At 34.3% G+C, this 11,688-nt stretch overlaps 1 protein-coding gene across 1 annotated transcript in view; it reads right to left on the bottom strand.

Moving 5' to 3' along the window:
• The window catches only part of LOC106872489 (arf-GAP with GTPase, ANK repeat and PH domain-containing protein 3), a 166,983-nt gene that overhangs the window by 121,045 nt on the left and 34,250 nt on the right, over positions 1-11,688 (bottom strand). The window contains 2 exon segments of the mRNA XM_052974118.1: positions 1,261-1,348; positions 10,237-10,295. Of these exon segments, the coding sequence (XP_052830078.1) occupies positions 1,261-1,348; positions 10,237-10,295 (147 nt within the window).

Below are 11,688 nucleotides of genomic sequence, written 5' to 3' on the forward strand. Positions count from 1 at the left end.
CCCCCTTGCACACTGCATATAATCCTTCTTATGCTTGATTTTTCTCTCAATACACTAGCATTCATTCTGACAAACATATATACACTTACACTGCACATCCAGCAGGGCATACCAGCTTCTTTTTTCTCTAGTCTTCACATGTCCTCAAGATTCAGGGCCCACATTTCATTACCATACAGCATTACTGTTTGTACACATGCATCATAAAATCTTCCTTTCACTCGGGAGGAGAGAAAGACCTTTGGCTGCCAACAGAGGTAAAAGCTCTCTGAACTTTCCCTATCCTATTCTTACTCTAGCAATTACACTTTCTGGACATTCTCTTCCACTGCTAATTAGGTCATCTAGGTTATAGAAATTATTTACAACTTACAGAGAGCCTCTGGGATATTTGAGAGAAACAGTTTCCCATGTATCTGTAGTCTTTATGACTCTTGTACATCTCCCACATACAAACACTACTTTCTCTGTTAACCCCCACTACCACCACCACCACTGCACCTCTTCTGTGTCTTATATCTTGCACTAGGCACAGCAAATGGAATTTCTGTCTACACCTTTCCTACATATCAAGCAGGGCCATTTTCCAGAATGAGGAACGGTCCTATCTGATTCTTATTTACTAGGAGCTTGGTCTTCACTAAGCCAACTTTAAAACTCTTTGATTCCAGGTTTTGGTTTCATACCTGGCATTTCTTTTCTAATTCAGTTACAGATTCTGCTATGATGGCAAGATCATCAACATATAGTAGTTACCATGGACAGCTGGTCTTGAATTCCTCTGTTATGGCCAAGAGGACAATGACAAATAGGAGGGGACTGAGAACTGAACCTTAATGAACACCCACCAGTACACTAAATTCATCACTGTACCTATGGCTAACTCTTACCTTACTAACAGCACCCCTGTACAAGGCCTGCACTGCTTTCACAAACCGTTCATCTCTCTCAAACTTCTCAGAGACCACCACATCACAGAGTGAGGTACTCTGTCAAAGGCTTTCACTAGAGCAACAAATGCCAAGTATATTCAATAAACAATCCTTAAACAGACCCAGTATAGTATGAAATATAGATACTGTTGAAAACAAAAGAGAAAGAATATATAAGAATTACATTCAGAAAATGTAATTTGTTGCATGTCTTAAAATGATGCTTTTGCAGGGGAATCCCCCGCTTCTTCTGATACAAAAATAAAACTCAGGTTATTAAATATTTGAGAGTAAACTCTATCAATAATTTTTAAAAATAATCACTCACCCTCAGGTGATTCCTCCTGCATATAAGATCCAGTCAAGTAACGGTGAACCAATGCAGACTTGCCGCTTTGCACACTACCAAGAATACCCTGCAATTGTACAAAATTATTAGTAGCTGGTGATACTGGTCTTCGTTTTAATAAAATCTTATAAAAAACACACATTCAAGTGAAATAAATAAATTAAATATGAAGAAACAGTAAAAATGAATAATTTATAAAGCAAAATAGATGGAGAAATTCTCTTTTTAAAGAAGCACTTCCACTTGTGTAACTTAAGCAATGATTAAGTTTGTGCTGAATCTCTTTTCAAAATGTGTAATACTCCATTTTTATAGGAAAAACTATTATTTTTAGTAAGTTGAGTGGTGCATAAAACTACTAAGTTGTATAAATTATCTAAGAGATGATTAAGAAAATATCTTCTTTCAACAAACTTTCAACAGTAGATTAGTATTTTAGCAAACAAAAATTTATTTGATACTTTATTTTGAGATTAAAAAAAAAAATCTGACTTTCACAACAAGCACTGGAAAACAGATAAGAGGCTAAGCTTAGTAAATATAGAAACATGGTTTTAGTTGATAATGGGGGAAATAAGTCAGAAACAACAGTGAATGTTTTATGTCGATGTGACCAAAGAAAGAAGGAAACTGGTTTACTAGGGGTAGCAGCTAAGTAAATAAATATGAAAAAACAAGGATATATTGTGAAGAGACAAACCAAAAATTAATTGAATCATTAACCTGGGATCTCCTATAACTTAGAAATTTAAAAAAAAATTGACTTTGTGGTGAGATCTGAGAGGATAGACAAGAGGTAGACATGCCTCTTCAACTTTTCTTCCAACATAGAGATATATTTTGTTTTAATGCAAGGTTATTAATGAATCTTTAATTAGAAGATGCATTTAACAATAAAAAAAAAATAAGAAAGATTTCTGGTATTCATAATCAATATATTTCTGAGCTATGAGTGACCCTGTAATGATGTAAATCTATTACAAAAATTAAATCAATATACCTCGTTAGTCACTGAGCAATATGCTAATTCAGTGCAATGCTGATTGTTTGCAGCTGCTTATTTAGTATGTAAACTAAATGTATTGATAATTAAATGAGTTAATCAACTAAATATTTAATGTAAAAAGTCTAATACAAATTTAGAGACTTGAAAATTATATTTTGGATATAAGTGTAAAAAACACAGAAAATGGTGTAATATATGATATTTTTGTTATAAGGGGAAAAAAGGCTAAAGACATATTTTACTTTTGCCCAAAGCAAATCAGAAATGTGAGAAGATTTGGATAAACTTCCATCTCAACTTTTGATTCAAGACCAATTCGTTCCTGTCTCTAAAGTAAGCCATTAATGACTGTTGAATTTAGACACTATCAAAGTCGGTCTTTATATCCTAAGTCTCTCACCAGTACCTGAAAATCCCTATATATGTGTGTGTGTGTGTGTGTGTGTGTGTGTGTGTGTGTGTGTGTGTGTGTGTGTGTGTACAGCCATTCCTTTAATAAATATATTATAAAATGTTGACAAGTTTCGTCCTTGTTTACAAAAAATGCAACTCACCCTAATCCATAATAACGTTACAGGCGAAAACCCCTGGCAACAATCTAATTAGTAAACCATTTAAAAGCTGAGTTATTATGTGTGTCCCTTAAAATAATTTGTATGAAAACTGAGTTTTCTTTGTGTATCAATCAATGACAACTAAGATAGCATCAAATGCTTGACAGTTTGTAGACAGTAGTATCTGTCAATGAGATTGGCACTATTGGATGTTTTATAGAAGCCCTAAATAAATAAATGCTTCTTATATAAAAATAAATGGTTCTGCAAGTTGTCATGACTGAACAATACAGCAAACCAAGAGGCAGAAGCAGATGTTCTGCATGTATTTATTCATTTTATCACCATCTTTCAACCTAGAAATGTAAATAACACTTATCAAATACAAATCCTTTGATATTTAAAATGCTTGTGGCTAGAATACTACGGTTTTCTTAAGGAAATTATTACTTATGAGGGACGCTGAGAGTAAGGCTAGAAATGTAGGTGGCAAACAACATATAACTTCAGTAGAGTGCAAATTTGCTGATATTCAAAGCTATGAGGATGAGAGACAAGAAATAGTTTGACTCATTAGACAGTTGCTTTTATAAATATCATGAGGTCATTGTTCAAAGAGATACAAGTTCATTTGTTCTAGTGACAGTAACAAGACCAATATTAAAAGCAGAGTTTAGTACAGTTATAGTTAGTAAAATATGAAGACAACAAATGCTGAGATGGCTAAGCATCATACTATGTCACAACTCCACATGTAATTTTAATTGGTGAATCAGGAACATCTTGTTAGCTCTAATTCTTACTGAAGAGGCAAAAGGATTCTAGCCATGCCCATTTCAATATTTTAGGGTTCTCAAGATGGTATGGAGTGATTTAAGGAAGATTTCACAGCTATTCAAACTGTCTCCTTCATTGGCTTGGGATTAATGAGGTCACATAGGAAGGTGTTATCTCTGCTGACTGGCATAGCAGTGTTGTCAGCAATTGCCACAAGTATAAAGGGAACACACAAAAGAGATGTCTGTGCAGAGGTGTTAAACTGATGATAGCCAAGTTATGAATATAGTGGTGTCACAAACTGAGGTTGGCTAAGATGTTGTTTCAGAATATACTGTAGTGTAGAAGTAAATGACACAACAGGAAGTTCTTAGCTTAGAACAAATAGAACTTCTTTTCAGCTCTTAACAGAAAAACTCTTAACACAGCCCCCTATACTGCGACCTGTTAAGTATTGAGAAAGTAGATGAATTGGCTATGAGAAATTTAAGATTGGTATGAGGATCTTCTAAAAATGGTAGGATAGAATTTTTTGAAAAGGTACAATTCACCAGGGCTTTGTTCCCATCTCTTATGTCTATTTATAGTAGTCCTAGGAGCAATAGACATTGAAGATTAAGATTGGATATCTTCAGGAACATCTATGAGCTAACAACTTGGTTCTCATAACAGAATATGTGTGTGTGAGAGAGAGAGAGAGAGAGAGAGAGAGAGAGAGAGAAAGAGAAAGAGAGAGAGAGAGATGCTAAAAGAGTTTTTAAATTGAAAGACTGGTCAGTGGTCAAAAGTCCTAAAGGTCATCATGACAAATGTCAAAGTTGCAATTGATAACAGAAAGTATAAAAACTTAGTGATCTTGCTTGTTAAGTATAAATAGATTTGGTATGATTCAACCTCATGTATAAAAGGTTAACAAAAGTTATACAAAAGGTGCACTGTGATTCCAGGCAGACTGTTGGTCTTAGTATCTAAAACCACATGTAGAGAAGTCATTAATAGCAAGGAGTGGTGGCACAGTCATGTTGATGGTGGTGATAGTAACAACAACAGAAGACATAAGTAACAAACAAATATGATTGAGGTAGCTATGGCTAAAATAAGAAAGAGGAAGCAGTTCAGAAAATGTGAAAGATATGCAAAAACTTAAGAGAAAAACAAAAAAAAAAAAGGAATTTGATTATTATGGCTATGTAATGCGAACTCACATCCAAAGTAGCGCTAAGAAAGCAGCTGGGCACTAACGGCATTTATTGCAAGAGTGAATGGACAACACTTGGTGGTGGTAAAAGTACAAGAGCTAGAGAGAAGTAGTACCTTTAGTAGCAACAGACCAAAGAAGACATGGCAAGAAAAATAGAGCTCCATAGATGATGCAGGCAGAAAAGAAAGGTATACACCATGTTGTAGTATGGTGCACATCCTGTTGCATTCAATTATGCCATCACAGACAAACAGATGTTAAGATAATGACTATAAAGTGAATTATGTATAGTAATTATAGTTTAAACGTTAGCCAAACTTAGTACACGAAAAGAAAGACAAAGATTTAAAATAAGTTGAGACTTCAAATCAATAATCTGAGAATGAAACTCTAAAAACTACAACTAAATTGCAGTGAGAGAGCTTCCATGAAGTAACTCAAGCTGCTAAAAATAGCAACCAAATCTCTTTCAACTTGCACTTTAGCATTTTAAGTGAAGAAGAATATATTGAACATACAAAAAATACAGGATGGTTACAAATAAGAATACCTTGATCAGGGGCCTGGTGGATGCAAAATGTAAGAAGTCTGATGAATTTCTTGATGCAATACTAGGCAGTGGCTTTCTGATCTTAACTGACTGGAAATGTTAACATGTATATGTTTTGTCTTGATGTAAAAGACGGGCTACAGCAAATATTCTGCTCAATACCACAGATTTGCTTCTCATTTGCTTGATCATAACCAGTTGAGCATGTCTCTTGGTGGCTGACTATATGTGCATCTCTAATCATGAGCAGGAGTAGTGGGGGAGCATCCATGTGTTGAGAGGAATTCTTTGGAGTTTGAATAATTCACCCCTAGAAACATGGGTGGTTTGTTCATCATCTTTAAATAGCCCTTATTCAGGGACCTTTAGAGCAGGATGAGCTACTCAACCTGAAGAAAATTTTCACTGGGCCCCACCTGCAAGGTGATTTAGATATTTCTGCAGATGCATCGGACTCAATGTGTGGTGACACATCATCGAGGATGATATCCTAAGACCATCACAGAGTGGGTGTTGACAGCAGGTTGATTTTCTGACTCCATCAGAGTCAAAAAAACACAAGCACTCCAATCTGATCAGAGTTTTCTTGGGATAAGGTACAATGGCTAAATGGTAGTACACTACCAAGGTGATGTATACAATAGCTACTTCTGCCCAGCATTTCAGAGACAGCTTCCCTTCTGCCCATTCCTGGGTGAGCTTGGCCACCTTGACCATGGCCTCTTCCCAGTTCTTATTCACCTGGAGATCTGGTCCAAACCTAACTCTGAGCACTTTCACCAGACACTCTATCCAGCAAGAGAAATTGCCACAAGTCAACACGGACTTGTTTTTTCAAGAGCATAGTTGCAAAACAACAACAACAACAACAACAACAGCAGCAGCAGCAGCAACAGCAACAACAACAACAACAAACTACATGATATTCCTCCCTACTAGCACTTGATATTACAACCACTAAATTCAAAGCTCTCAGACACTGAAACCCATCCAGAATATTTAAAAACAAATGTCATCAATATATAAACCTTAAAGATAAATGACAAAATATTTGAAACACTTTGGAGATTATAAAACAGTAAATGCGACTAAAAAGAGATTTCAAATGTATTCTATAGCATTTTCACTGAAATGCCAGTAACAACAACAGCACATATAACATTTTAAGTGTATATGGTAAAATTAAGAAAAATAAACTCCGATAAAGAAATTAATTGCTATATCCAAACCTTGTTACACAGCAGACAAAAGACGGTTAGGTACAATAAAACAAATTTATGTAAGTTCTTACATATCACAATTTTCTCCCTAAAAATAAAATGCATTTTTAACCAGTTTTTAAGACCTCTTTTTGTATTTTGGTTTAAATAATATTTCATTGGGGAATCTCCAAATTTAATACACTTTTATTCTTTCCTGCCAGTGGACTGTGGCCAGATTGCAGCAAATCAGAATACTTTACAACAATAAAGATGAATCTAAAATAAAATTGCATGCATTAAAAGTGAAAGCATAGGGAAGTGATGACAACCACTAAATAATGATGCAGAATGTAACCAGCTTCTTTCTTTCTCTCAGGTTTGAGAAGATCTTTCACATTCAATGAACTGCTTTTCTTATTTTTTTTAGCTACTAATCTTAAAAACCATAAACTGGAAAATTCGAAATGTAAAGGTTGGCAGTAAACATTAGCGAAATGTTTTTTAAGTGTATAGAAACACAGTGTACTGAGCAGGAATGTGAGTTCAAATCAGAAAAATAAACAACCCGTGGTCGTCAAGAAGTTCTTTCCAATCTTGTTTTGAGCAGTAAGCCCCTAATGAGTAAAGAGGATCTAAAAATTGTAGCAAGAGCAATATGTTTGTTTCTCTTTGATATTTGGTTTTTGAAAATTCTATAATACTAAATGCATTATTATATATAAAAAAAATTAAAAAAAAAAAAAAATTAAAATAAATAAAGTCAATTTTTGGAGTTAGGCACATTCCATTAAGAGGACCACTGCCATTAAGGCCTGTTTTTGAATTCCAGATTCCAGATAGAACATAACTTCCAATGTATTTTATCTCGTACTTTTCTTCCTTGTCATCCCTTCAATTTTCTTTCTGCCGAAAATTGCCTGTAAATCCTCACATACCTATCTTCACTTTCTCCTCTGGATTCCAATCCGAAGCTTACTTTGTTGAATGGTCCACTGATTTTCTTAATATATGATCTATTTGTTACCATTTATGTCTTGCTATTTGTTGGTTGACAAATTCCAGCTTGGCTTTACTCCAGAAGTGTTTTTGCAATTCTTGGTTTCTGGAAATCTAATGCTTCAGTTGTCTCTGAAGCATTCTTTGTAAATATTTGGAGCTTCCTGAAGATATTTGTATTCATTCACCATGATTTGACATCCTATAATTTGATGGATTTGATGTTGCAATCCTAAATCTTCAGTTAACATGGCTGGGCAGAAGCTCTTCCAAATCTCACTTCTGTACCTCATATTGTGGACAGCACGTTTCCTAAGCATGTAAAAGGTTTCGCTTCATTTCTATATGCGATTTTTAACCATGATGGATCCAGGGTTACTATTTTGAATTTCTGTGATCTCTGTTTTCCCAGCATTAACCCACAGTCCAATTTTTACTGCTATCTTGTTAAATTAATCTGTCTTTCATTGCAAATCTTGAATATTCTGGGTTATGTCTGTATTGTCTGGGATATATCTGCACTTGTGCCTGCTCTATGCCTGTTCTTTTACCATTGTATTTCAATATCATCTAGAAAATCGTTGGTAATGGACTTCTTGCTTCATTCCAAATTTTACCTCAAAAGGTTTCCACAATCTCTCATTGTATATCACTTGATAATGAATATCCTTGTTGAATGATCTTAATGAGTAGGGTGGTGATACAGAGTGCATGTCAGATCAATCCAAAGCATTCTTGAAATCATTGGAGAACAAAGGGAGCTTACCATTCCTGCAGCTGTTCATGATAATCTGGAGTGTATGAATCTGGTCACTAGGATTTATCCTTCCTAATTCCTGTTTGTGCTCTTCAGCAAGTTTTAGTCTCCCAAGAATGATCCTTGTGAGTAGCTTGCTGAATATTGAAAAGCACAATACTCACTAGGTTTTCTATTTTTCAGCAGTTTCACCAGACAGTTGTTCTTTCATTTGATGGGCAGTCTGAGTATGTTAACATACCTTCAGATGTAGGGACTGTGGTAGCCCTATTTTGTAGGGGCTATGGTAGCCTGTATTGCAAACATTTAAATGAATGTAAATGTCACTGGATATTTGCAGCACAACAGTAAAGTTGTACATGCAAAGAAAGAATTAGTTTTGTTTTTTGATAAAGATACCCCAAACACACTGTTACAATAATTACGAGTAATAAATGTTTCTATAAACGACTCAAATAAAAACTTAGCTTCTGTTTTCTGACAACAAGTGTTCTGAGGCTTTTTAAAGATAAGGCTTACACTTACACGTGTGCTCTTTAATGATAACATAATGAGTAGATAGTACTGCCTGTATCAAACTTATTACATTTCCTGCATTCTGTAATGTATGCTGAGTAATTGCTAAACATTTGACAGGATTTCCATATTTAGTCTGGACTGCAAATCCATTTTTTAAGCAGGCATAGATAGCTTTTAAGGAAAAGTCCTACAGTGAAAAGTATGTTTAGCCCATCTAATCACATTGATTCACTAGCAATTATGTATAACTTACAAGACCTTATAAGTAATTTTAATTAAATGTTTTAAGTGAATAATTGGGGTGGGTGGGAGATTAACTGCATTTAAATGTTTTTCTAAAATTTATATTACTCTCAAAGACGATATTACTACTTTCAAACTTCAAAAGCTATCTGTACAGACAAAAGATTTAAAAACTTGCTTCATTAACTACTAGCTTAAAAGTCACACTCTGTATGGACTTTTAAGATAGCTCCTGTGGGGCTGCAGCTCAAAGCTAAAGAGAGCTAAATAGCATGACTATAATACGTCTATAATGACTATATGCTCCAGTGGTGTTTGATCAGAGGTTAAGGGCAGATAAGAATTAACTCTGTAATGCAATCATTCTATTGTTCCAGTCCCAAGTTGAATTCCAACTGTTGGCCAATTTGTCCCAAAGTTCTTATCTTGACGTAAAATTACAGAGAATGTCATTTATCCCCCACTTGATCTCTGACATCATCTGACAAACACCTACCAAGATGGCGTGAATCAGCTTAGCTTTACCAGCTAGAAATAGCAACCCAAACACTTTTAAATCAGATCCCAATGTTGGATGTTCAAGAACCAGGTGAAAGGCAAATTTTCAATCCTGGGATCATACTGATTCCCAAAATAGTATATGTCTATGTAGAGCAAATATAGACTGAGATACAGGGGTCCCAGCTGGACAGACAGAATTTTGCTTCTATTATTATGGAAGAGGTACATTTCAGACTTTTCAGTAAATAAATGAGGCTAAAAAGTGATTTAGCTGGCTGTCATAAATAGTGATGAAAAGCAAATTTGTTCAAAGTGCAAATATGCTCTCTAATATATGTGCTCATCTGAGATAAAGATATATAAAAGACACATGCCCCCCCACCCCCATAACTCAACACATTTAACTGTGACAAATACTTTAACCTGTGACCTTGACGTTAACAGACAAAATCTATATTAAAGATACAGTATCTGATTTTATAAAGTAAGCTACTATATCTCTATGAATAATTGATTTTAAATAACAATATAACTTGGTGACTTGGTTCTATTTTTAAACTTTATTGAAACACTAAAACAGTGCAAAGATTGTTTCTAAAGAGATTTTGGAACTAAAACCATCAACAGTAAACAAATATCAATCACTTACCAACTTTAAGTCTGGAACAGCTCTACTCAATGTCCATTCCTGACTATTCACAAAGGAATCTGAAAGGAAAATATGAAATAATTTTGAAATATTCATAAAAAGAAGAATAAGCTAAAGAATTATTATATATTATTTCTGAGTGTTATTTCTAGACTAAAACTGTCTGAAGAACCAATAGCTTCCTATGGAGATATACATCTAAAAACCATCCTAGATCATTAACAATATTCAGAGAAAACATCTTATGAAGCTAATTTTATTGTGAGCACTTCAAGTGGTCTCCAGCAGTTGCAGAAATAACTGACACATCTCATTCATAAGTCAATCAAATCTAGTGATAATGATCACACTTCACAGATAAGATCTCTCTGATGTAGGAAAAAAAAAAATCAATGGTAGACATTTGGGAATTAAACAAAATAACAACATCCTCTCTGAACTTGTACAAAACATCAAATGATATTGGTGAGGGAATAAACCATGTACTATAATCATGGACACTTCTTCATGTAAAACTAATTCAAAACACAATTCAATTTAGACTTCTTCTACATGTTACATAACATTTAAAATATCAGCATATATTTCTAATCTTGATAACTTTAGAAAATCCAGTTTTTCACTATATACATCAGTGAAAATGATTAGAGACAATATTTTTTTTTTTTTTGAGGTTGCAATTACCATATTTGATGAGGCTATTGAAATTTCTGAAAGCCCTACAGCACATTCTTTCAACAAAAGTCATATAGATTAACAATTTCATCTTAACAAATTGAGCGATATTGTGGAAGTTCACCAAAATTAATTCAGATTCATTTTCAATAGTGGTGCCGCATTTTCAGGGATCACCTAAAACACTGCTCACAAAAATTGTTAAAGGAAGTGTAATGCTAATGAAACATTACTCTCATTTACTAAAGTTTGAGCACTTTTTTAATTTAGTGTTTTCATGCTGAAAGTTTACATACAACAATAGTGTCATATATAATGTTGATGCTAGATGATACTAATCAGCTTTTGTTATGTACAAATGTCACAATAGCAACACTTAAATATAACACTCCTATTTCTCACAGCTGCCACCATCATTATGAAACACAGAGTAACAATTTGTCAAGCTTTTCTGTAATATAGATAGATAGATAGATAGATAGATAGATAGATAGATAGATAGATAGATGAAGTAAACATAAGAGATGTTTTGCTCTACATAAAAACTGCAGGGTCTACTCAAAGGTTTTTGCAAGCTCAATTAATTCCATTGCAATGTTGGAAACCCTTCTATATTGTCAAAAGGTATCTCAGGATCACAACTGTTTCACCCCTAAGCCTGTATGCTTCACCTGAGTGGGGCAGCAAGGAATGAATTTGTTTTCATCCACACAAGAGTTACACTTGCTGTCTCTTATCAACCATAGCCACCTTGTACAAAGTATCAGCTGCTGTGCC

This window comes from Octopus bimaculoides, chromosome 17 (assembly GCF_001194135.2).
Source record: "Octopus bimaculoides isolate UCB-OBI-ISO-001 chromosome 17, ASM119413v2, whole genome shotgun sequence".
Classification (NCBI taxonomy): Eukaryota; Metazoa; Mollusca; class Cephalopoda; order Octopoda; family Octopodidae; genus Octopus; species Octopus bimaculoides.